Here is a 25031-nt window from a genome sequence, read left to right as displayed (position 1 = left end):
GAAGCCCCAAGCTCTCTACCGGGCTGGCAGCAAAGACCCACAGCAATCCATATACAGATGGAAGGATTTACATCTCCAAGCAGAGAGAGCAACTAACTGGATCTGCCCATGCCTGAGGGAAACGGCAAGTGGTCCACTGCCATTGTGGTTGGCCAACATTGTCTATTTCCACCACAGCATGGAAGAAAGTGATGTTGACTGCACTGGTCAGTTCTGGGCCAGCAGAACACAAGACCAAACAACTGTACCCGAACAGATTTCTACCCTCAGGACAGCAGAAGCAGCCAGTAAAAACTGAAAGGAAATTCTTCCTACAGAATCACTGTAACTAATGAGAAAGGGTCAAACAAAAAAGGACAGTTAAGGATTCTGGGCCTTCACATCTCCAAGCCATTGAAACATTGTGAAAACCGCTTTTTGTCAGTCTCCTTAAAAAGTCTCTTACCTTTTAATGTTCTATATGCTGCTTATAAATAACCTGGATTAAAATAATGAAAATTATTAAATGTGTGGTACCTCATTAACCTAGTGGCAAACATAGCCATTTTTACTTGCTTCCTCTTCTGAAATATCCCAAGCTTAGTCAGTCGAAATTGCGTGACATGTCTTAGCAAGTAATACATGTTACCTTGAACTATTTATTCCCTCTAAGGATAAGTATGCAGTTCATTCTAAGCAGTTGTATCTCTTACAGAACACTTTATCATTCTTGAAAAAATACGCAAAAATAAGCCAAGAAAAAGTTTTCTTTCAAATGCCAGTGCATGGCAAGCCCATGAGAGAAGGCTAAGTTCAAAGATCTTTTGTTTTTCTATCATGTTGAATTTCAGAATATATTTTTAAATCCAGTTTTTATAAATGTTATTCCTGAAAGACTTTGGAAAAGAACTGTTTACATCTTTTATTGAATTCTTGAAATCTACGTGCACAAGGAAGAAAAACAGCTAACCTGGTTTTGTATTATTTATTTATCATCAGTCCCTCACCTATGGCCAACCATGAAAGCACCTAGGTCTGCAACAGATCACCCCCAAGGAAGAGATAAGCAGTAAACCTCCAGAGTAAGAGGCACGAGGCCTCCAAAAGCCTCATATCTTTTCTGTTCCCTATTGCCAACAATAATGGAAACCCAGATTCAGTAAGGATAAGGATAAGCAAGAGACTATGACTCTGACAGACTCCTAGTAAATTCAGGAGATGGGGAATGAGAATTTGGAAAAATCAATAATTTTATAAAATTATTCAAAAGGCTGACCTCACTCTTTGGCCAACTTTTTTTCTCTGACACACAAGCAAGCATCTTTATGGATGTGCCAACCATTTCTAAAGTACTGCACTTGATACATGTAAGACAGGTCCCCATTCCCAAGAATTTCCACCTAACCTAACACTACCTCACACACGTGGAGAACACAAGTCAATCCTCATATCTTTTCTCTCCGCTGGTAATCTCAGTTAGCCTGACCTTTCTGCAGAAGTTTCACGGATTATATATACATCTCTCTTGAGCGGAAATTACACTCTTCACTACATTTGGATCACCAATGAGAATTCAACATCATAACTACACCTTAATATATACTTCACAACATATTATAGCTTAGATTCGTTATACTAGCTTCCTCTGTTCACTCCCAGTTGACCAACTTTCAAGATCCTTGGATTTCCAAAAAGTCATACACGGGTTATTTAACCCATTCATAGCTTCTATTTTGTCTTTGCCAACTCTGGCCAAACATACAATTTAGACTAATTTGTTTAAAATGATTAAGCAAGAATGAAAAGCATTCCTCCAAACTAAAACCACAGGACTCTACATCTTAGCTGTTCTAAAACATGAACCAAAACCCAATGAAAATCTTAATAAACTCAGAGAACTTTGGTCTTCACACAAACTAACATTGCTATTCATTTTCAGGATGATAGTATATCATCATTTTTATATCATCACTAAGATCACCCACAGTGAGTTGTTATTTTAGTTTCATTCTATAATCAAATAAAACTAACCAGTGAAATTAATAATTCAGAGCCTACTAATTTAATAATTTATACAGCAATCTCTAAACATGCTAGTCTTCTTACTCGAAAGGGAGGAAAGAAACTACCTCTCTGAGGTGATCTTTAAGACTCTAAAGACTCTATAGACCAAATACCACCATTACCAGTCAACTAAGATAACTAGAATTATTACAATCACTTGCTTGGTTTAAGCCATTAACCATTAGAATCCCTTCTTTGAGTTAAGACTTCTAAAAATTCCAAAGAAACAGTAGTGTTAGTGAAATACTCTAATAACTCATTTCTTCACAGTGCCCATGATATCCTAGGAAGAAGACTTCAAATGCCTACTAAAAACTTCAGAGGGATCGTCTTGTCCAGGCCCTTCATCTGATAGCCAAATTACTTAAACAGTCTTTCTTGTTTCTTTTTATATAGGTTCTTCTCCTTCCAAACTCTGCTGCACACTAATTAGATTTGTCTTCTAAAACATTTTTCTCCAAATTAAACCATTGCCCTATAAAAAGCAAGTAGGAAGCAGAATCTGCTGAGTAAACTAATGATGTAACTATAAGGCATACTTAGGAATACATGCTTTAGGAATAAACTACTGACAGGCATTTATCTATTACAATATTGTTTTCAATATTACTAATTATTCTTTTCTGTGATGAAGCATTCAAAAGAAGCAGTGTGGATGCTATTTGCAGTGTGATTTTACCCACAAGAAAACAGAAGTACAAAAATCCCTTTTAAAATGCTCTATAACTCAGCCCTTCCACTAAGTCACAAATTTATCACTGAAAGCACAGATATCCCCAGCTAACTGCCAGTCTCACAGGTGTCAAATCAATGTTCATGCCATTGAGCAAAAATATTTTGTAATTCAGGGCACTAATTTCTGTCAATTTCATAAAAATGGCAGATAATTAGTACTCACAATTTGCCAAACACTTCATAGCTGACAGTACCCAATGAGGAAGTTCTTCTGCAGAAAAAGGAAAATAAAAAGATGTTTTATTCAATTATATGTAACTCAAAGTATTATATACACACCTGGTATCATAAGAATGACACTTGTCTCAAGTAATATGAAACTTATTGGCTAATCACAAATCACTTACTTATGAATCAGAACACTGAAAAGATAAAAATTTTTCCTTAGCAGCAATGTTACGACTCATTCTTACATAAACCATACCTGTAAATTTCTCTAAAGACAAGATGTACTTGTAAAGCTTTAGGGAAAAGAAGAAATTTGATAGTTTGTTCCAAAGAAACAAATCAATTATCCTAAGAATTATACAGAAAAAAGAAAAACACAGAAAAAGCAAAAGCATGAGTCATCAGATGCATTTATGAAACCAGTTCACCAAATATCTTTAAAAAAACAAAAAGGTGAATTCTGTTACGTCCAATGTTCAATCACTTTACAAGTTTCAATTTCCAAAATATCTTAAGACAATGAAGTGCCACTGACATATCAGTACAGGCTATCAGTACCAGGACAGCCTTAAAATAATAATGACTTCCCTGGTGGCTCAGACAGTGGAGCATCTGCCTACAATGTGGAAGACTCGGGTTCGATCCCTGAGTTGGGAAGATCTTCTGGAGAAGGCAATTGCAACCCACTCCAGTACTCTTGCCTGGAAAATCCCATGGACAGAGGAGCATGGTAGGCTCCTACAGTCTATGGGGTCGCGAAGAGTCGGACACGACTGAGCAACTTCGCTCACTCACTCAAAATGATAATGGTTAGCATTGCTACAAAAACCCCAGCTGAACTTTTTGGTACAGGGTCTCTTCCTCTGGCCCTGCCACAGACATCTGATGGACCAGCACTAATGCTTCTACTTGACACCTTCTCCACTGTCTGTGAAACTGCAAAGACACTGGTTGACTTGTGTTAGAGCTAATGAACCTGAAGTTTATGAAGTCCTCTCTCCTTTCTCAAGTATGTACTTACTAAAATAAAACTGATCATCCAGCTATAGCTGGAAGTATTAATGTCTGCTGTACTCAGGAGAATGTAGAAGGATTTTAGATGTATTTCAAAGGCAATAGCCCTCTCATTCTACATAACTTAATTTTATACATTGATATTAACCTGACAATTCAAGAAGTCGCAAAGTTGTTTATTTCTGTTTCCTAACATTCTCCATTCCTGATACATGGGCTTTAAAGGAAAACTGTTTCAGGTTTCAAAGACACATTGTGCTCCTGTCAAGAAACATGACCTAGAAAAATCTCTTCCCTTCTCACTGCTCATACTCCTTCTAGGCCAGCTCTGCTTGCTGCCCAGGAGCCTCCAGCGCTTCATTTAACATTAACTTATAAAATCCCGAAAGTATTATACCATCTTCCCACAACCATAGGTCATTCTAGCTCCAGCTAATTCCTAGGATCAAGAGTTTGAAGTAAATTCAGTTCAGTTGCTCAGTCATGTTCGACTCTTTGCAACCCCATGAACCACAGCACGCTAGGCTTCCCTGTCCATCACCAACTCCCGAAGTCCACCCAAACCATGTCCATTGAGGCGGTGATGCCATCCAACCATCTCAACTTCTGTCGTCCACTTCTCCTCTCGCCTTCAATCATTCCCAGCACCAGGGTCTTTTCCAATGAGTCAGCTCTTCATATCAGGTGGCCAAAGTATTCCAGTTTCAGCTTCAACATCAGTCCTTCCAATGAACACCCAGGACTGATCTCCTTTAGGATGGACTGGTTGGATCTCCTTGTAGTCCAAGGGACTCTCAAGAGTCTTCTCCAACACCACAGGTCAAAAGCATCACTTCCTTGGTGCTCAGCCTTCTTCACAGTCCAACTCACATCCATACATGACCACTGGAAAAACCATAGCCTTGACTAGACGGACCTTTGTTGACAAAGTGATGTCTGTACTTTTTAATATGCTGTCTAGGTTGGTCATAACTTTCCTTTCAAGGACTAATCGTCTTTTAATTTCATGGCTGTAATCACCATCTGCAGTGATTTTGGAGCCCAGAAAAATAAAGTCTGACACTGTTTCCACTGTTTCCCCATCTATTTGCCATGAAGTGATGGGATTAGATGCCATGATCTTCGTTTTCTGAATGTTGAGCTTTAAGCCAACTTTTTCACTCTCCTCTTTCATTTTCATCAAGAGGCTCTTTAGTTCCTCTTCACTTTCTGCAATAAGGGTGGTGTCATCTGCATATCTGAGGTTATTGATATTTCTCCCAGCAATCTTGATTCCAGCTTGTGCTTCCTCCAGCCCAGCGTTTCTCATGATGTACTCTGCACAGAAGTTAAATAAGCAGGGTGACAATATACAGCCTTGACATAAACCTTTTCCTATTCGGAACCAGTCTGTTGTTCCATGTCCAGTTCTAACTGTTGCTTCCTGAACTGCATATAGGTTTTTCAAGAGGCAGGTCAGGTGGTCTGGTATTCCCATCTCTTTCAGAATTTTCCACAGTATATTGTGATCCACACAGTCAAAGGCTTTGGCATAGTCAATAAAGCAGAAACAGATGTTTTTCTGGAACTCTCTTGCTTTTTCCATGATCCAGCAGAAGCTGGCAATTTGATCTCTGGTTCCTCTGCCTTTTCTAAACCCAGCTTGAACATCAGGAAGTTCATGGTTCATGTATTGCTGAAGCCTGGCTTGGAGAATTTTGAGCATTACTTTACTAGCATGTGAGATAAGTGCAATTGTGCGGTAGTTTGAGCATTGTTTGGGAGACCCGGGTTCAATCCCTGGGTTGGGAAGATCTTCTGGAGAAGGAAATGGCAACCCACTCCAGTATTCCTGCCTGGAGAAACCCATGGATGGAGGAGCCTGATAGGCTACAGTCCATGGGGTTGCAAAGAGTCGGACACGACTGAGTGACTTCACTTGAGCCTTCTCTGGCATTGCCTTTCTTTGGGATTGGAATGAAAATGGACCTTTTCTAGTCCTGTGGCCACTGCTGAGTTTTCCAAATTTGCTGGCATATTGAGTGCAGCACTTTCACAGCATCCAATGTGGATCCATCTCTTATTCAGGGGAAGGAATTTTTAAATCAGTTTGGGGACTGCTCACTACAGTTAGAAGCACTTTATTTTTCTTAATCAAAGACCAGGACAGGGAGTTGCTAAATGTTTATTTTTCCCAATTTGTAAACTGGCTTGGAGTAAAAAGGTATAAAAAAATTAAAGCACCTTCAACATCTAAAAAGCTACCTTTGTTAAAAAAAAAAGTGGGGGGGGAATGATATAAACCAAGACTATCTCAGAAAATCTGACACAAAGCCACCATAATGAAAAGGTCAATGAGAGCTCTGATAATCAGTCAGGCCCCAGGACCACCTAAAAGTTGACTCAAAAAATCTGTTAGGCATTAAACTTACCCACTTCTCAGGGATTTTCTGGGGATGATAAAGAACCACTTTATACTACAACGTGGCTACCACTGAACTAGCTTCTAGATGGATATGGCTTAGATCTTCAATCCTGGGTATTCATCTTCCTATGACATTTCCTGAATACAAACAATTTGTATAAAGGTCTTTGGAAGTAAACTGAAGCTATACATAATGAGAGAGTAAACTTATATGTAGGGTTTACGGAAAGGTCAAACAGAAGCAGATGGACCTGTACAGCCATTGTACTAGGTCAACTGAGAACAAAATGGCTTTTATGCACTTACTTGACTTGTCATCAAGGATAACAACTCCTTGCTTGCTCACACTGTATACATTATGGATGATGAACTTGGAGTTGACAAGTTTAATGTCTAAAACCTCTTCTAAGGAATCCAGGCCAAGGATTTTCTGTAAACTAAAAACATAAACAATGATTATATTAACTACTCTTAAAAAATCATCTGCCCAAGGCCCAGCACAATGGAAGATCTTTAAAATGTGCTGTTTTCATGTATTTCACCTGATTTTTACGGGGCAAAAAGGCCAGACATTGAGTATATAAAACAAACTTAAGAGAGACCCTTTTGTCATTAATGTAGTACTTCACTAATTTAAAAGCATAACACACTGAATGTCAAGAAAATCATTTTTTAACATAAATATTGTAATAACAAAAACTAGCTTAACCATTGATAGGAAACTGCTACGAGTATATCTTTATAAAATTTCTTTTAAAAAACCTGCTATGACATTGTTAACTTTAGTTACCTCATTTCAGTTCAGTCTCTCAGTCGTGTCCGATTCTTTGTGACCCCATGAATTGCAGCACACCAGGCCTCCCTGTTCATCACCAACTCCCAGAGTTCACTCAAACTCACCTCCATTGAGTCGGTGATGCCATCCAGCCATCTCATCCTCTGTCATCCCCTTCTCCTCCTGCCCTCAATCCCTCCCAGCATCAGAGTCTTGTCCAACAAGTCAACTGTTCGCATGAGGTGGCCAAAGTACTGGAGTTTCAGCTTTAGCATCATTCCTTCCAAAGAACTCCCAAGACTGATCTCCTTCAGAATAGACTGGTTAGATCTCCTTGCAGTCAAAGGGATCTTAAGAGTCTTCTCCAACACCACAGTTCAAAAGCATCAATTCTGCAGAGCTCAGCCTTCTTTATAGTCCAACTCTCACATCCATGCATGACCACTGGAAAAACCATAGCCTTGACTAGATGGACCTTTGTTGGCAAAGTAATGTCTCTGCTTCTGAATATGCTATCTAGGTTGGTCATAACTTTCCTTCCAAGGAGTAAGCATCTTTAAATTTCATTGCTGGAGTCACCATCTGCAGTGCTTTTGGAGCCCAGAAAAATAGAGTATGACACTGTTTCCACTGTTTCCCCATCTATTTCCCATGAAGTGATGGGACCAGATGCCATGATCTTCGTTTTCTGAATGTTGAGCTTTAAGCCAACTTTTTCACTCTCCTCTTTCATTTTCATCAAGAGGCTTTTTAGTTCCTCTTCACTTTCTGCAATAAGGGTGGTGTTATCTGCATATCTGAGGTTATTGGTATTTCTCCCAGCAATCTTGATTCCAGCTTGTGCTTATTCCAGCCCAGCGTTTCTCATGATGTACTCTGCATAGAACTTAAATAAGCAGGGTGACAATATACAGCCTTGACGTACTCCTATTTGGAACCAGTCTGTTGTTCCATGTCCAGTTCTAACTGTTGCTTCCTGAACTGCATATAGGTTTTTCAAGAGGCAGGTCAGGTGGTCTGGTATTCCCATCTCTTTCAGAATTTTCCACAGTATATTGTGATCCACACAGTCAAAGGCTTTGGCATAGTCAATAAAGCAGAAATAGATGGTTTTCTGGAACTCTCTTGCTTTTTCCATGATCCAGCAGAAGCTGGCAATTTGATCTCTGGTTCCTCTGCCTTTTCTAAAACCAGCTTGAACATCAGGAAGTTCACAGTTCACGTATTGCTGAAGCCTGGCTTGGAGAATTTTGAGCATTACTTTACTAGCATGTAAAATGAGTGCAATTGTGCGGTAGTTTGAGCATTCTTTGGCATTGCCTTTCTTTGGGATTAGAATGAAAACGGACCTTTTCCAGTCCTGTGGCCACTGCTGAGTTTTCCAAATGTGCTGGCATATTGAGTGCAGCACTTTCACAGCATCATCTTTCAGGATCTGAAATAGCTCCACTGGAATTCCATCACCTCCACTAGCTTTGTTCATAGTGATGCTTCCTAAGGCCCACTTGACTTCACATCCCAGGATGTCTGGCTGTAGATGAGTGATCACACCATCATGATTATCTGGGTCGTGAAGATCTTTTTTGTATAGTTCTTCTGTGTACTCTTGCCACCTCTTCTTAATATCTTCTGCTTCTGTTAGGCCCATACCATTTCTGTCCTTTACCAAGCCCATCTTTGCATGAAATGTTCCCCTGGTATCTCTAATTTTCATGAAGAGATCTGTAGTCTTTCCCATTCTGTTGTTTTCCTCTATTTCTTTGCATTGATCGCTGAAGAAGGCTTTCTTATCTCTTCTTGCTATTCTTTGGAACTCTGCATTCAGATGCTTATATCTCTCCTTTTCTCCTTTGTTTTTCACCTCTCTTCATTTCACAGCTATTTGTAAGGCCTCCCCAGACAGTCATTTTGCTTTTTTGCATTTCTTTTCCACGGGGATGGTCTTGATCCCTGTCTCCTGTACAATGTCACAAACCTCTGTCCATAGTTCATCAGGCACTCTATCTATCAGATCTAGTCCCTTAAATCTATTTCTCACTTCTACTGTATAATCATTTAGTTACCTAGTATATACCATATATCTAGAAGACCAAATTTTCCATTATATATTTCATTAAGCTTAAGATTTCAGTGTAACTAAAAAGTTTAAAAACTTTACAAAACTAATTATTAGAGAAATGCAAATCATAACAAGTCACCACCTCACACTAGTCAGAATGACCATCATCAAAAAGTCTACAAATAATAAATGCTATGGAGGGTGCAGAGAAAAGGGAACTTTCGTCTACTGTAAATCGGAATGTAAATTGGCGCAGTCACTATGGAAAACAGGGTGTAAGTTCCTTAAAAAACTGAAAATAGTTACCATATGATCCAGCAATCCCACTCCTGGGCTTATATCCAGAATAGATGAAAACTCGAGTTCAAAAAGATATACACACCCCAAGGTTCACTGCAGCAATATTTACAATAGCCAAGACATGGAAGTAACCTAAGTGTCCATCGACACATGAATGGATAAGGACGTGGTACATATACTCAAGGGAAATTTACTCAGCCATAAGGAAGAATAAAATACAGACATTTGCAGCAACATGGACAGACCTATAGACCATTACACTAACAGAAGTGAGACAGAGAAAAATAATTATATGATATCACTTACATGTGGAATCTAAAAAATACAAATCAACTTATTTACAAAACAGAAATAGACTCACAGACACAGAAACAAACTTATGGTTACCAAAGTATAAAGGTAACTTCCAGAAAGTTAGAGATACCAAGGGAACATTTCATGCAAAGATGGGCTCAGTAAAACACAGAAGTGGCATGCACCTAACAGAAGCAGAAGATATTAAGAAGAGGTGGCAAGAACACACAGAACGGTACAAACACTATCGTCACAAATGAGACAATCACGATGGTGTGATCACTCACACTCATCTAGAGCCAGACATTCTGGAATGTGAAGTCAAGTGGGCCTTAGGAAGCATCACTACAAACAAAGCTAGTGGAGGTGATGGAATTCCAGTGGAGCTATTTCAGATAGTGAAAGATGATGCTGTGAAAGTGCTGCACTCAATATGTCAGCCAATTTGGAAAACTCAGCAGTCAATTTGGAAAACTCCAGTCCTGGGCACAGGACTGGAAAAGGTCAGTTTTCATTTCAATCCCAAAGAAAGGCAATGCCAAAGAATGCTCAAACTACCGCACAACTGCACAAATCTCTGGTGGTTCAGAGGTTAAAGCATCTGCCTATAACGCGGGAGACCTGGGTTCGATTCCTGGGTTGGGAAGAAATGGCAACCCACTCCAGTATTCTTGCTCAGAGAATCCCATGGACGGAGGAGCCTGGTGGGCTACAGCCCACTGGGTCACAAAGAGTTGGACACAACTGAGCGACTTCACTTCCACTTTCACACGCAAGTAAAGTAATGCTCAAAATTCTCCAAGCCAGGCTTCAGCAATATGTGAACCATGAACTCCCTGATGTTCAAGCTGGTTTTAGGAAAGGCAGAGGAACCAGAGATCAAATTGCCAGCTTCTGCTGGATCATGGAAAAAGCAAGAGAGTTCCAGAAAAACATCTATTTCTGCTTTATTGACTATGCCAAAGCCTTTGACTGTGTGGATCACAATATACTGTGGAAAATTCTGAAAGAGATGGGAATACCAGACCACCTGACCTGCCTCTTGAGAAACCTATATGCAGGTCAGGTAGCAACAGTTAGAACTGGACATGGAACAACAGACTGGTTCTGAATAGGAGTATGTCAAGGCAGTATATTGTCACCCTGCTTATTTAAGTTCTATGCAGAGTACATCATGAGAAATGCTGGGCTGGAGGAAGCACAAGCTGGAATCAAGACTGCCGGGAGAAATATCAATAACCTCAGATATGCAGATGACACCATCCTTATGGCAGAAAGTGAAGAAGAACTAAAGAGCCTCTTGATGAAAGTGAAAGAGGAGAGTGAAAAAGTTGGCTTAAAGCTCAACATTCAGAAAACGAAGATCATGGCATCTAATCCCATCACTTCATGGCAAATAGATGGGGAAACAAAGGAAATAGTGGCTGACTTTATTTTGGGGGGCTCCAAAATCACTGCAGATGGTGACTGCAGCCATGAAATTAAAAGACGATTAGTCCTTGAAAGGAAAGTTATGACCAACCTAGACAACATATTCAAAAGTAGAGACATCACTTTGTCAACAAAGGTCCATCTAGTCAAGGCTATGGTTTTTCCAGTAGTCATATATGGACCTGAAAGTTGGAGTAATAAAGAAAGCTGAGCACCGAAGAACGGATGCTTTTGACCTGTGGTGTTGGAGAAGACTTTTGAGAGTCCCTTGGACTACAAGGAGATCCAACCAGTCCATCCTAAAGGAGTGTTCATTGGAAGGACTGATGCTGAAGCTAAAACTGGGTGTTCATTGGAAGGACTGATGTTGAAGCTGAAACTGCAATACTTTAGCCACCTGATGTGAAGAGCTGACTCATTGGAAAAGACCCTGATGCTGGGAAAGATTGAGGGCAGGAGGAGAAGTGGACAACAGAGGATGAGATGGTTGGTTGGCTTCACTGACTCAATGGACATGGGTTTGGGCAGACTCTGGCAGTTGGTGGTGGACAGGGAGGCCTGGCATGCTGCGGTTCATGGGGTCGCAAAGAGTCAGACACGACTGAGCAACTGAACTGAACTGAAGTGATAATGGAAAAGAATCTGAAGTTGTACACCTGAAACTAACACAATATTTTAAATCAACTACAGTTAAATTTTTAAAAATAAAAATATTTAGCCAATAGATATTTTTGGTCGTGTGGGCAAAAGAAAAAAAGAAAAGAACTTTTAAAGTTCTATTTTTAATTAGTATATAAATAATAATAGAAAATTTCCTGAATTCAGTTAAGGTCTGCTTGCTAGGCAGGATAGGTACAAATAACACACTCAAAAGTTGAGATTTTTATACAGTTTCAGAAAATTAAGTATGCAGAGAGTAGCAGAGAAGCAAAACAGAAAAAAATAACCAATATTAAAGTTCTCATTAATAGCACATGCACGTACTATGATAATGTCATCGACTTCCAGATCTCTTCTACATTGGCCTCTGTCAGCTGTCTGCGGTGGACAAGACGGCAAGCCGGCACCTCTCCAATAGCAATACTGTGACGCTTATACCACATCTCAGGATTCTAATTGGGGGTGAGGGTAGCGGGGAAAGACAGAAAGAGAGAACAAACATTTCAGTAGACAGTGGTATGATTTTATAAAAACATCTTTGATTCGGTTTTTAAACTTGATTTAAATCATCATTTTAAATAAAAACTAACTTTCTTTTCATGGACTACAGAGTAATAAAGCATAACTCGTAAAGATCAGATCATATCATAAATGAATAGTAAAGAATTGCCAAAGAACTATAGCAATAAGCATGACATTAGCTATTTTCTCCTGTGGGAGTGCCAACTAACCAGTGAAGTAGCAGTGATGAAATTTCATTAATTCAAAATTAACTTGAGGAATATCATTAATTCAAAATTAACTTGAGGAATATCAATCCAAATTCACACACTATTCAAATTAAGTGCCTGCTTACAATAACATTAAAGTCTATTACTTTCAAGAACTCTTTAGGAAAAAAAAAAGAAAGAAAAGATCAAGTAAATACAATGTTAGATAGCAGTCCTGAGATCTTAGACATCTGAAGAAGGCAGGAAAAACAAGAGCTCTATAAGGACATCTGGATATGACCAGGAAGAAAAACTAAAGGCCAAAGAGGTTAAGTAATTTAACCTCTCAAACTCACACTGCTTTAACACTTCAATATTCTTAGCATCTCCCTTCTCACATTTAGGCTACTAGACAGAACTCTTGAAACTCCCTTTTGGTAATCACAGAGAGGAACATTTGAACTTTTAAAGGCAAAACATGTAAGAAGTCATCTAAAAGTGCTTTTTTATAAAAGATTGGAGAGCTGTTCTTTGATATGGCTTGGGGTTTGCTTTTGAGAACTACTGAATTGCAAAAGAAACTTGAAGATCAAGCAGATTTGTACTTTTTTTAAACTATCTAAATTAGGTGTTCTCTTTTGAAGGTAGGAGTGTCAGTTGTTGCATTTGCCTAGCAAATTCACTTCCAAAAGTTATCTTAAACAAACATTCAATTATTTATCTGTACAGATACTGCTAATTAAATTGTTTACACATAGAACGAAAAAGTTGAAAACATGGTATAACACATATCTAACCGTTAAGGACTGGATAAACTATAGTACTTTACAGACAAGAGGCAGATATTAAAAATGATACTGAATGTTTAATAACATAAAAAAATGGACACATACACTGTTCTAAGTGAAGAATATAGGCAACCAAAACAGCACAGCATGGTCTCACTACAGTGCTAAAGACATGCATAGCAGTGGGAGCTCAACATGTCTACGTGCCACCCCAGACAGATAGATATCCTTGCTGGGCAGGACAGGTGTGCCCCCACAGCAGGGCATGGTACCCCACAGCCTGCACTAGGGGGTCACGTCCCCCCTACCCCCACAAAGCCTCATAACCAAGAGAATTTCATGCTGATGAAGCAGCAGGCCATGGGGGGTAAGGTCTACAGCCAGCCCCCCGCCATGCGCTCCCCACAGGGCTCCCTCCTGGGCCTCCTGCCCCAGCAGAACCTCATGATTTCCCACCACCTGTGGCAGCGCAGTGTGTCTTTGGACAACCAGATGGGCCACATCCCGGCGCCGGGTGGCATGGCCAACCTTCCCTTCTAGCAGGCCCCGTGAGGGGCTGGACCTGGGGCCATATTGCAAATATGACAACGTTTTAAAAAATGCATAGGAAAAAAAATAAAAGAGTTAATATTAATTCTCTCTGGATGATATTATGAGTAATTTTTTTCTTTTATCTCTATGAACAACTCTATTAATAACAGCAATAGCAATTAACAGTTTTCCAAAGCCTGTGTGTCAGGCATCCTTGTAAACACACTATAGATATGACGTCACTTGAGTCTTATAACCATCTTGCCCCAGGGGGGTGTTATCATCCCACTCTCACCAAAAAGAAAACTTAGACACAGACACAGCAAATGAAACAGAGAAACAAGCTTGCATAGCTAATAAACGAAAAACCAAGATTCAAACCCAGCAGTCTGTCTCCAGAGCTCACTCTCTACCTGCTGCCTGTCAGTAAACACAAGAAACTGTTTTATTTGCTGCACTTCATCTTATTTTATATAATGGCTGGGCAAGAGAGGACAGGACAGAACAAACACAAAACAACAAGTGGAGGCAGGGATAGAAAGAGGGAAAGTAAGATAAAAAAAAAGGAAGACAAACCCAAGTCCTTTAAGAAAGATGGACTGTTTCTCTGTTGGCTACTAACATCATCAGTCTAACGACTGCATTGAGGCCCAACTGAGGAAACAGACCCTACTCTGCCATTTCACAAGAAGCAGAGCCCAAGCATTAGAGGAGCTGGAACAAGTGAGGAGCTCAAACCTCCACCACTTAATTTAAGGTTAAGGCAAGAAACGACAAGAGCAAGGTTATCAGAAATACACAGATAATCAGGGACATGAGAAGCTATGGGGGGGATAGGGGATGGATCAGAGTCACTGGATCAGAGTCACTGGATCAGAGTCAATCCAGATGACTTCAGGATTGCTGAAAATGAGAAACTGAAAACAGATGAGAGAAGAGAGAAGACACTGTCTTCTTCGTTGGTGCATGAAAGTGACTAATGAGCAGCTGGTCTTCCTAGAGGTTCACAGAACCAGAAAGAACAGAAAAGCAAAGTTATCATATTGATGATATATATACACATTAGTTTAATATGGGGTTCTACCTGTTTTGTACAAACACCACTAGATGATCTTACAATGAAAAAACACCACTCTACTGACTGGGGTCATGTTAGGTGTTTAAATACAAATGTTTTTTTAAAAAATTAACCTGATTTCATGGAGCTTATATTTTAATTTTCTCAAGCACAGAAACTATCAGCTAGAGCTTAATTAACTTCTCCTCATTAGTAATGAATTAAATGATCCTCAAATACCCTTTGTGCTCACTCTTTCAGAGTAGTCCCACTGTTTCCTAATCACCTACCACTGTATGAGCTCTTCTGGAGGAAAAACTGTATCACATTTAACTGCATCTGTAGAACCTGGCACAGTGCATGGCACACAGCAAACACTCAATAAGGGTTCATTGAATGAATGAATTAATGACTTTCAAATATGACCTCTCATCTAACTTCCAGGCCCATTACCTCCATCTGCCTATTAGACATTTCCATATAATATCACCTACCTTTATCATCCAGCATAATTAAAACTACATTCATCACTGTCCCTGACAAATCTGCACGTCCATAGGGAGTCCCCATTTCTGACACTGGTCTCACTCCTGAATTATTTCTGATAAAGGCTAAGCTGCTTAATTATTCTGTCCAAACTGAGATACAATATAATCACATTCAATCTCATTGCCTAAAAATGTTTACAACACACCTCTGCACATGTAGGAACTGGACATCTAGTCCTATAAGACTAAATTAACTTAAAACATGGTTGTTAGTACAATTCTTAAAAAAAATTGCCTATAGAAGTTTTTGTCTACATTTTATTTTTTAGCATTATCTCAATCTTAGTAGTTTTCTATTGGGGATATTTCAAGAGAAAAGTACTCCCCCAAAAACACAGTTTCTTCTACAGTGTGCTTAGGTTTCTTTGTTCATATTATCAGAGCTCGCTCCACAATTCTCCATGTCCCAACCTTCACACTTTCAACTGGTAATAATTATAACAAAGTTCAGGAAAAGGAGACAAAAAAGGAATTGAGGAAATTACAGAATAGAAAAGAAAAGGAAATTATAAGGGAGTTTTATGAGAAACCTGCTCAGTCTAAATGTATGAAAACGGCTACCACCTATTCGGTCAAAGTGTCAATGGGCAAGAGTGAAAAAAATGCAAAAGCCAATCTTCTTGTGCTACTCGTCTCTCAGCTACTGACAGCTAAGATCTTGTTTTAAAGTGCTTTCACACCACTATTTCCAAGGGACCAACAAAAGAAACTGGACTAAGCCTAATGGTTCACAGACTTTTTCTAGCTCTCCCGCTGCTAGTCCACATAAAGGCACTTACCATCACAAGTGGCCTCACTGGGATGTTCTCTTGTGAAGTGCCTGGTGGGGGATCATCCCATTTTGGAAATTTAATAACATCCTTTTGATATGGGGGCCTCTTTGGATAAGGCTTCAGAGGTGAAGAAGGAGGAAATCTAAAAACCAAGAAGAAAATTTCTATTATTGCAGTCAGTGGGAAACACAGATATTTTAACAGTAATCCCCACTTCTTGTACCCTTGAGAATTTATATAATTCCAAACTTTGGATAATCATTCATATTTAAATCATTACACACATCTAATTGTACCCAAAATATATGATTTTTAAAAACATTCATCCATTATGTCCATCAAATCACCTTTATGAAGAAAAAACAGGAGATGTGTCAAACATGTGATGCATTTTTAAATAAATAAACCTTGGTCGGTCACTTGATTTTCATGATTAAAGATGTCTTTAATGGAACCCTAACCCTAGAAAGAGAGTCATTTCTTTCACCCAGCTCAAAACCCTTACTGCCATCTAACTCCAGCTGAAATTTTTAGCTGGTAAGTATGCAAGTAAGTTTCCCTGGTAGCTCAGGTGGTAAAGAATCTGCCTGCAGTGTGGGAGACATGGGCTCAGTCCCTGGGTTGGGAAGATCCCCGAGAGGAGGGCATGGCAACCCACTCCAGTATTCTTGCCTGGAGAATCCCCATGAACAGAGGAGCCTACAAGCTACAGTCCACGAGGTCGCAACGAGCTGGACATGAGTGAGCGACTAAGCACACATGCAGGTTGAAATCACTGACAGATAAAACTTAAGCAACACCTGCTGAGGAGATGAACACTAGAACAAAAATCACTTGGCCTAACATTTATTTTCATAACTATTTCTAATAAAGATTAACCCTCCTTTCCTTGAATATCTAACACCTCACACTGAGATTGAAGCTACAGTCTCAAATTTCATCTTGGAGGAGACAGAAAGCTTCCCAGTATCCTTGTGCTGTCCTTAGTCTCTCAGTCCAACCTTCTGAGACCCCTCAGACTGCAGCCTGCCAGGATCCTCTGTCCTTGGGGATTCTCCAGTCAAGAATATTGGAGTGGGTTGCCTTGCCCTCCTCCAGGTCCCAGTATCCTTATTCTGCCATTTATACCCCTTCTCTTTTATCCACCCTAGGTATCATCACTCCATGGACAAATACATAGAAGTCTAAATACAATCTGACTCTCTTTAAACTGGTCTAGGGCATACCTGATAAACAACAGAGGCAATTAAATACATATTGTTCTCGGAGCATCTTTTTCTGTTAGCTTGCTAGAGAAGGATATATTGTACCTCACTGAAAAAGTAACATAAGAACTCTAGTTCTTAAAAGCTGACATAGAAATCAATAGGTAAAGACTTCTATTTTTATTTTTTATTTATGTAAGCCAAACTAAAGGCTTAAAATCTTGTCCATGATATCCATAAACAAGCAATCCAAATAAAACATAAAGATACTATTCATAAGGCAACTGTAGAAATAAGGAAATTTTAAATGTCTACAGTTTGCAAGGAAAGTCTCTATCAAGGTAAACCAGAAGAATTATAAATAATAAGAGTACTATGGAGAAACATTTCAAAAACAGTCACAATAGACTTCAAAAAGGATGACTAACAGAGAGCAGTTGAGTTCCATCTTCTGAAAAGAACATCCAAAAACTGCACTTTATTTGAAAAGTCAGTTTTGAGTAAGGAAAAATATGAGATCTGGAAATCATTAAATCAAATTAAAGATAAATAAACTGAAAGCTTAAATTTTTGGTAATCAAGTTACCAAGGCAGGTATTTCCAAATGATTACAAATTATAAATTAAATGAATCTCTAAAACTGTTGAAAGTTATTCTGCTTTGTAAGCAAAGGCTAGCTTACCACAGTCCAATCCTATTTCTCAGAAGCCAACAATCACATCCAAAATATAGCAAGTGTGTGCACACACGTGCAGACAAACACACACAAACTCTCACATTCATATACATATGCGTGCATGCATGCTAAGTCGCTTCAGTAGTGCCCCAACTCTTTGCAACCCAATGGGCTGTAGCCTGCCAGGCTCCTCTGTCCATGGGATTCTCCAGGCAAGAATACTGGAGTGCGTTGCCATGCCCTCCTCAAGGGCATCTTTTCAACCTAGGGATCAAAACCCTATCTCTTACGTCTCCTGCATTGGCAGGAGGGTTCTTGACCACTGGTGCCACCTGGGAAGCCCTGACATACATATAATAATTCCAGGGAATTCACAGACCACCCACCTCTCAGTCCTTTAAAAATTAAACATAATCCTTACTCCCATTCCATCACTCAAATCCACTGCTTACTTCTTTTCTCCATTCCCTCACTACAGTGTGAAAAGTATGAATTTGAGTTCCAGCCTTGGCTCTCTCACAAATTGTCTGTTTGTCCTTTGGAAAGTGAGTATCTCTAAATCATAGCTTTTTCACTTTTAAATAAAGGAATTAAATTGGATTATCCATACATTTCCTCCTAGGTTCAAAATATGTTGCTTGTCTTTCCACACTCAGAAAAAAAGATATCTTCCCTGGACCAAGGCAACCTTTCTTATGTGGAGAACTGTGACCAAAGAGATACCAGGGAGCCACCTTCTTCCCCCTGCCCTGACAAGATGAGGTCTGGCTTACAACATCTGCAGCTATTAACATCAGTAGCTGATGCGGTTACCTTCATACCTGACTGGCAATCTGGCAAGAGACAAAGTGCAGAAGGGCTCCCTCTAGTGGACTACGTGTATTTTGTGTATTCAAAGTTTTTAATTTCTAACATTTTAATCTTGTCATCTGGGGCTTGAAAACCTGTTAGAGATGATATAATCAAATGTCACATTTTTCACTTAGGGAAATTAAGGCCCAAAAGAGGAACACAACTTATTATAAGCCTCGCAGCTAACTGGCCAAGAGAGTAAACCTTGCACAAAAGATTTGCAAACATTTTAATAAGAAAATTATAGTTTTATAATTTTCAGAAAAGAATTAAATTGACAGAAATATCATATTAGTGAATAAGAGGATTCAATATCATAAAATCCCAATGAATTAAATTGACAGAAATATCATATTAGTGAATAAGAGGATTCAATATCATAAAATCCCAATGCTCCTTATGAAGATATATAGTTATAATGAAATTCCAACCAAAATATAAGGTTTTTCATGACATATGATAAACTGATTCTAAAATTTATATGGATACACAAATGGCCAAATATAACTAAGACATTCATTCTTAAAGATGAAAAGCAAAGTGAGGTGACTTACTCTACCAACTTTAAGCTAATTAAAATAATATGGTAGGACAATACTGGTGGTATGGACCATGATTTCTCAACTTCAGCATTATTGACATTTGGGGCTGGATGATTCTTTGCTGCGGGAGGCAGTTCTGTACATTGTATGATGCTCAGCAGTAAGCCTGGCTTCTATTCACTAGATGCTAGTAGCACCTTCTCCCAAGTATGACAGCATTATCCCCTGCAGAATAACCCCCAGGTGAAAATCAAGAGTGCCAAAAGGCAATCTAAAACAAATACACACATGTTTATTTGTCACAGAACAGACATTACATATCAATGAAAGAGAACCAACTGTTCAATAAAAGAACTCTGATCCAATTGGTATCCATTTGGGAACAGTGAGGCTGCATCCCTGTGGCCAACATAAGCTCCAAAGATGTTTTGCAACATTACCTCCCACCTACATGCGCTTCTGCAGTGTGATCCTGCCACTTCCCTAACAAGAAGGAGAGTCGATTTGAGTTAGGGTGAGCCATCTCTAATTACTTTGATAAAAAAGAAGACGGCAGAAGTGATAGCCGCAGTTCTAGGCACTAGCCTTTAAGCGGCCTGAAACTTTTCTTCCTGCCCCTTGGAACTCACGCTCATCACTCACTCTTGCAAAACTCTCTTGGAAACCATTCATCATGTAAGAAATGCAACCACCCTGAGCCCAGCCCATTACCCTGTGAGATGCCTAAGTGACAGGGAAGCGGCCTGAGAAGGTGAGAGTCTGCATGAAAAGAAATTGAGGTCAAGGAGCACAGAAGTTCCAAGCTTGTGGGTGGGCCTCAGCAGTACCAGCTGATGTCCAGCTAACCCCTTCCTAAAACCCACAAAATTACATAAAAATTACAATGATTGTTTTAAGCACTAAGTTTGGGCATAGCTTTATTAAACAACAACAGATTACCAGAACAGAAATTGTGGCATCAGGGCCAGGCAGTGAGTGGAGGCCTAAAGGGTCTCAGAGACACGTTAGTGAAGGCTGGAAAAAGGAGGACGGAAAAAACAACAACAAGGTTGTTACTGGAAGATGGAGAAAAGCCCGTGTTACACAGTTACATAAAGTTCAGTTACAACTGGCACTTTCAGTAACAAAGTAAATACAAAAGGTAGGCCTGGCTAAGGAGTCTTCCAGGATGAACAGTGAAAGTGCCAACTTATTTCTTTTAGCCTTGATAACAAGATTTAGACAGAGAAAGATAAACTAGAGAAAGAACTTTTTAGCTTTTAAGCAGAATTTACAGGAACTATAAAGGAGTCATGACTTGATGATTCAAAAGTAAAGCTATTTCCACCCCTAATCGCTCCCAGCAAAAGGTTCTCAAAGTAAAAATGGCCTTACAACAAATATCAAATTCAAGCTGTTTCTAGTATAAATTATTGTCTCGGAGCAATCACAAGTGTGTGGCTATAAAACTTTCGCTATAACCTCAGAAAGATTTAGGGCAGTGCCTTATAAAGCAGCACTTTAGGAATCTTAAGAGTGTTGTACCCCAGCAGACTTAATAACAGAATAGAGCCTACCTCAAAGAAATTTATGAATGTGACTTTTGTCTAATGGATTGAAGCACAATAAGATTCACAGAAATAGTACTAACAGAATCACCATTGGTTTCAATAGGCAGGTAGCTAGGTATGAGCAGAGAAACGGGGACAGAGGACAGCTGGCAGGAAATCATACACCTTAGAAACAGCAGGTGCCCATGGGCAGCCAGAGAAAAGCAGGAACCTTCAAACTGACAGGAAACCACATATTTTGGGTCATTAAGTGTCCTGGAAGCAGACAAAGAAATGTGTGGAAAGATGGGAATCTCCTGAGTCCAAACATAACCTGTTGCTCATTATGTTCCCATCACAATAAAAGCAGACTCACAGATAAGAAGTTCCCATTGTGCAGCAATGCGATGACACCCCCGATCTAAGCTGAAGTGAAAAGTCAGTGTTAGTCGCTCAGCTGTGTCTGACTCTTTGCGACTCTGGACTACAGGCCACCAGGCTCTTCTGCCCATGGACTTCTCCAAGCAAGAACACTGGAGTGGGTTGCCATTTCCTTCTCTAGGGGATCTTCCCAACCCAGGGATCAACCCTAGGTCTCCTGCAATGCAGGCAGATTCTACACTTCTAAGCCACCAGGTAAACTAAATAAGGACAAAAGCACTCCTCCCCTTGGGAAGATGGAGCTGGGATGAAAATCAAGGAATACAACCCCCAAATCCCTCCTTCCCCAGTAAATATTCCACCCCTTCATTTGTATGCCCCTCATAAACAACTTGCCAAAGAAACCTAGGGCAGCAGCTCCATGCCTGTCTGCTTGCTCTCCCTCTGAGAGCAGGTCCTTGCGTAATAAACTCACTTTACTTGCTTAACCTCCCTGTTTTATCTCCAAATTCTTTTGAGACAAAGAAAGAACTTTAAATTCACCAGCAGCACATTCATTTGGACTAAACAATTTAAAAAAAAAAAAAAACTAAGAATCTCAAGCTTTTACAAGCAGGAAGCAACTTAGAAAGCTATTCCACTGCAATCATGGACCAAAATGACTCAGAATTTAGAGCTAAGAGTACAAGGGTAAGCCAGGAACCACACAGAATCGAGGAGGCAGAACTGTGACCTAATCAAGGAATAGCAGACAAGTTTCAAGTACATAAGTGCTACCTATGGGTTCAGTTCCATTCAGTCGCTCAGTCATGTCCAACTCTTTGAGATCCCATGGACTGCAGCACGCCAGGCTTCCCTGTCTATCACCAACTCCCGGAGCTTACTCAAACTCATGTCCATCCAACCATCTCATCCTCTGTCATCCCCTTCTCCTGCCTTCAATCTTTCCAAGCATCAGGGTCTTTTCTAATGAGTCAACTCTTCACATCAGGTGGCCCAAAGTATTGGCGTTTCAGTTTCAGCATCAGTCCTTCCAATGAACATCCAGGACTGATCTCCTTTAGGATGGACTGATTGGATCTTCTTGCAGTCCAAGGGACTCTCAAGAGTGTTCTCCAACACCACAGTTCAAAAGCATCAATTCTTCGGCGCTCAGCTTTCTTTATAGTACAACTCTCACATCCATACATGACTAATGGAAAAACCATAGCCTTGACTAGATGGACCTTTGTTGACTTACGGGTTACTAATTGCTAAATGTGATGCCATAAAAAAATAAATTGTGAGTTTTGATGAAGGGGGTGAATGTAGTTTCAAAATAAATGTTGTTGTGGTCAGACTGTATTTTTCAAAAATGACCACAATAATATCTCCCATTCTTTATGCTTCTTCCACAGTGTGGCTTTGACACTCTCCATCAACAGGAGGAGGTTATTTTTCTCTACCCCTTTGAATGTGAGTGAGCCCCATGATTCTTTTAACAAATAGAACAGACAGAAGTGACCAGGCATAAATCTTAGCTGCATGGCAGTTTCCTCTTCTTGCCTATTTTAAAGACTAGCTCTTGGGATGCTCATTCTTGGAATACACCTCTTAGAAGTCAACAATCACAAAAGAATAGCAACTACCCAAAGCCCATCATGCTGCAAGAAGCATAACCCATACGGAGATGCCCCAGAGGATAAAAGCTCATGTAGAAAGAGAAAGGAGCCAAGATGCACGAAGGCACCACATTTGTGAGCAGATAAAGGACCCATCTTGGAAGCAAATTTTCTAGCCCAACTAATGCCTTGTGGATAAGGGCCATACCGCCAGCTGAGCTCTTTCTAAATTCTTGACACAAAAATCATGAGCTAAATAAAATGGTTGCTTGCAGCCACTAAAGTTTGGAATAAACTGTTTTTCAACAATGGAAAACCAGAATAACCCCAAATTTACACTATGAATAAGAATCATGGGCAAAACCATAAAATTCAGGGCACTGGGGCTTCCCTGGTAGTCCAGTGGTTAAGAATTTATCTTCCAGTGCAGGGGACATGGGTTCGATCCCTAGTTGGGGAACTAAGACTACTGAGCCTGCACACTCTGAAGCCCTCACATCACAACTGGAGAAGCCCGCAGGCCACAGCAAAGACCTAGCACAGCCAAAAGAGAAAACTTTAGCACACAATATAAGACAACATCTCTCGGACCTTGGGCAATAAAGGAATTCTTTTTAAGCAAGATATAAAAACCACAGGGTACAAAGAAAAAGCCTGATACATTCATTCACATCACAATTAAAAATTTTTCTGTTCATCAAGACACCATAAGGTGAAAAAATAAAAAAGGGTAGATTTTGTAATCTATATAATTGACAAAGGATTCATATCCAGAATACATTATTTTAAACTGCTAAGGATTTAAAAAACAAAATCCTATTGGGAAGACAAAAGACATGAAGCAGGCATTTCCAGGTATAGAATCAGGAACACTAAATAAACATGGAGTGGGGGATAAATTAGAAGTGTGGGGGATAAAGTAGAAGTGTGGGGGATAAATTAGGAGTATGGGGTTAACAAATACATACTACCATATATAAAATAGATAACAAGATTTACTATATACCACAAGGAACTACGTTCAATATCTTGAAATAATAACGGAAAAGAATTAACATATATATATATGTATATATATATATATATATATATATATATGCTGCTGCTAAGTCGCTTCAGTCGTGTCCGACTCTGTGTGACCCCATAGATGGCAGCCCACCAGGCTTCCCCGTCCCTGGGATTCTCCAGGCAAGAACACTGGAGTGGGTTGCCATTTCCTTCTCCAATGCATAAAAGTAAAAAGTGAAAGTGAAGTCACTCAGTCATTGTCCGACTCTTCGCAACCCCATGGACTGCAGTCTACCAGGCTCCTCCGTCCATGTAGGAGTACTGGAGTGGGGTGCCATTGCCTTCTCCGAATATATATTTATATATATGAAACCAAATCACTTTGTTGTTGTACATCTGATACTAATACAAGATCATAAATCAACTATAATTCAATAAAAAAAAAATGACACTGAGAATCCCACGGACAGAGGAGCCTGGCGGGCTATGGTCCATAGGGTCGGAAAGAGTTAGACACGACTGAAGAGACAGAGTGCAAGCACAAGCACAATCTCATTAGTAATTAAGGAAATTCAAAATAACATCACAATAAAGTATCATTTCACTCTTAACAGATCTGCAAACGCTAAACTCGGTCAATAACAAATTATTTCCTGCTACTGAAATAAAGGGCTTCCCTGACAGCTCAGCTGGTAAAGAATCCGCCTGCAATGCAGGAGACCCCAGTTCAATTCCTGGGTCAGGAAGATCTGCTGGAGAAGTGGATAGGCTACCCACTCCAGTATTCTTGGGCTTCCCTTGTGGCTCAGCTGGTAAAGTATCCACCTGCAATGAAGGAGACTGGGGTTTGATCCCTGGGTTGGGAAGATCCCCTGAAAAAGGGAAAGGCTACCCACTCCAATATTCTGGCCTAGAGAATTTCATGGACTGTATCATGGGGTCACAAG

The 25031-nt window shown here is 39.8% G+C and overlaps 1 protein-coding gene across 1 annotated transcript in view; it reads right to left on the bottom strand.

Moving 5' to 3' along the window:
- The window catches only part of DEPDC1B (DEP domain containing 1B), a 100005-nt gene that overhangs the window by 40910 nt on the left and 34064 nt on the right, over window positions 1-25031 (bottom strand). The window contains exons 3-6 of the mRNA XM_052659232.1: window positions 16297-16432; window positions 12208-12335; window positions 6671-6801; window positions 2942-2989 (exon numbers count right to left, since the gene is read on the bottom strand). Of these exons, the coding sequence (XP_052515192.1) occupies window positions 2942-2989; window positions 6671-6801; window positions 12208-12335; window positions 16297-16432 (443 nt within the window). The remainder of the gene's footprint in view (window positions 1-2941; window positions 2990-6670; window positions 6802-12207; window positions 12336-16296; window positions 16433-25031) is intronic.

This window comes from Budorcas taxicolor, chromosome 20 (assembly GCF_023091745.1).
Source record: "Budorcas taxicolor isolate Tak-1 chromosome 20, Takin1.1, whole genome shotgun sequence".
Classification (NCBI taxonomy): domain Eukaryota; kingdom Metazoa; phylum Chordata; class Mammalia; order Artiodactyla; family Bovidae; genus Budorcas; species Budorcas taxicolor.
Note: the sequence above shows the minus strand (reverse complement) of the source record. Positions and strands in the feature narration are given on the sequence as shown.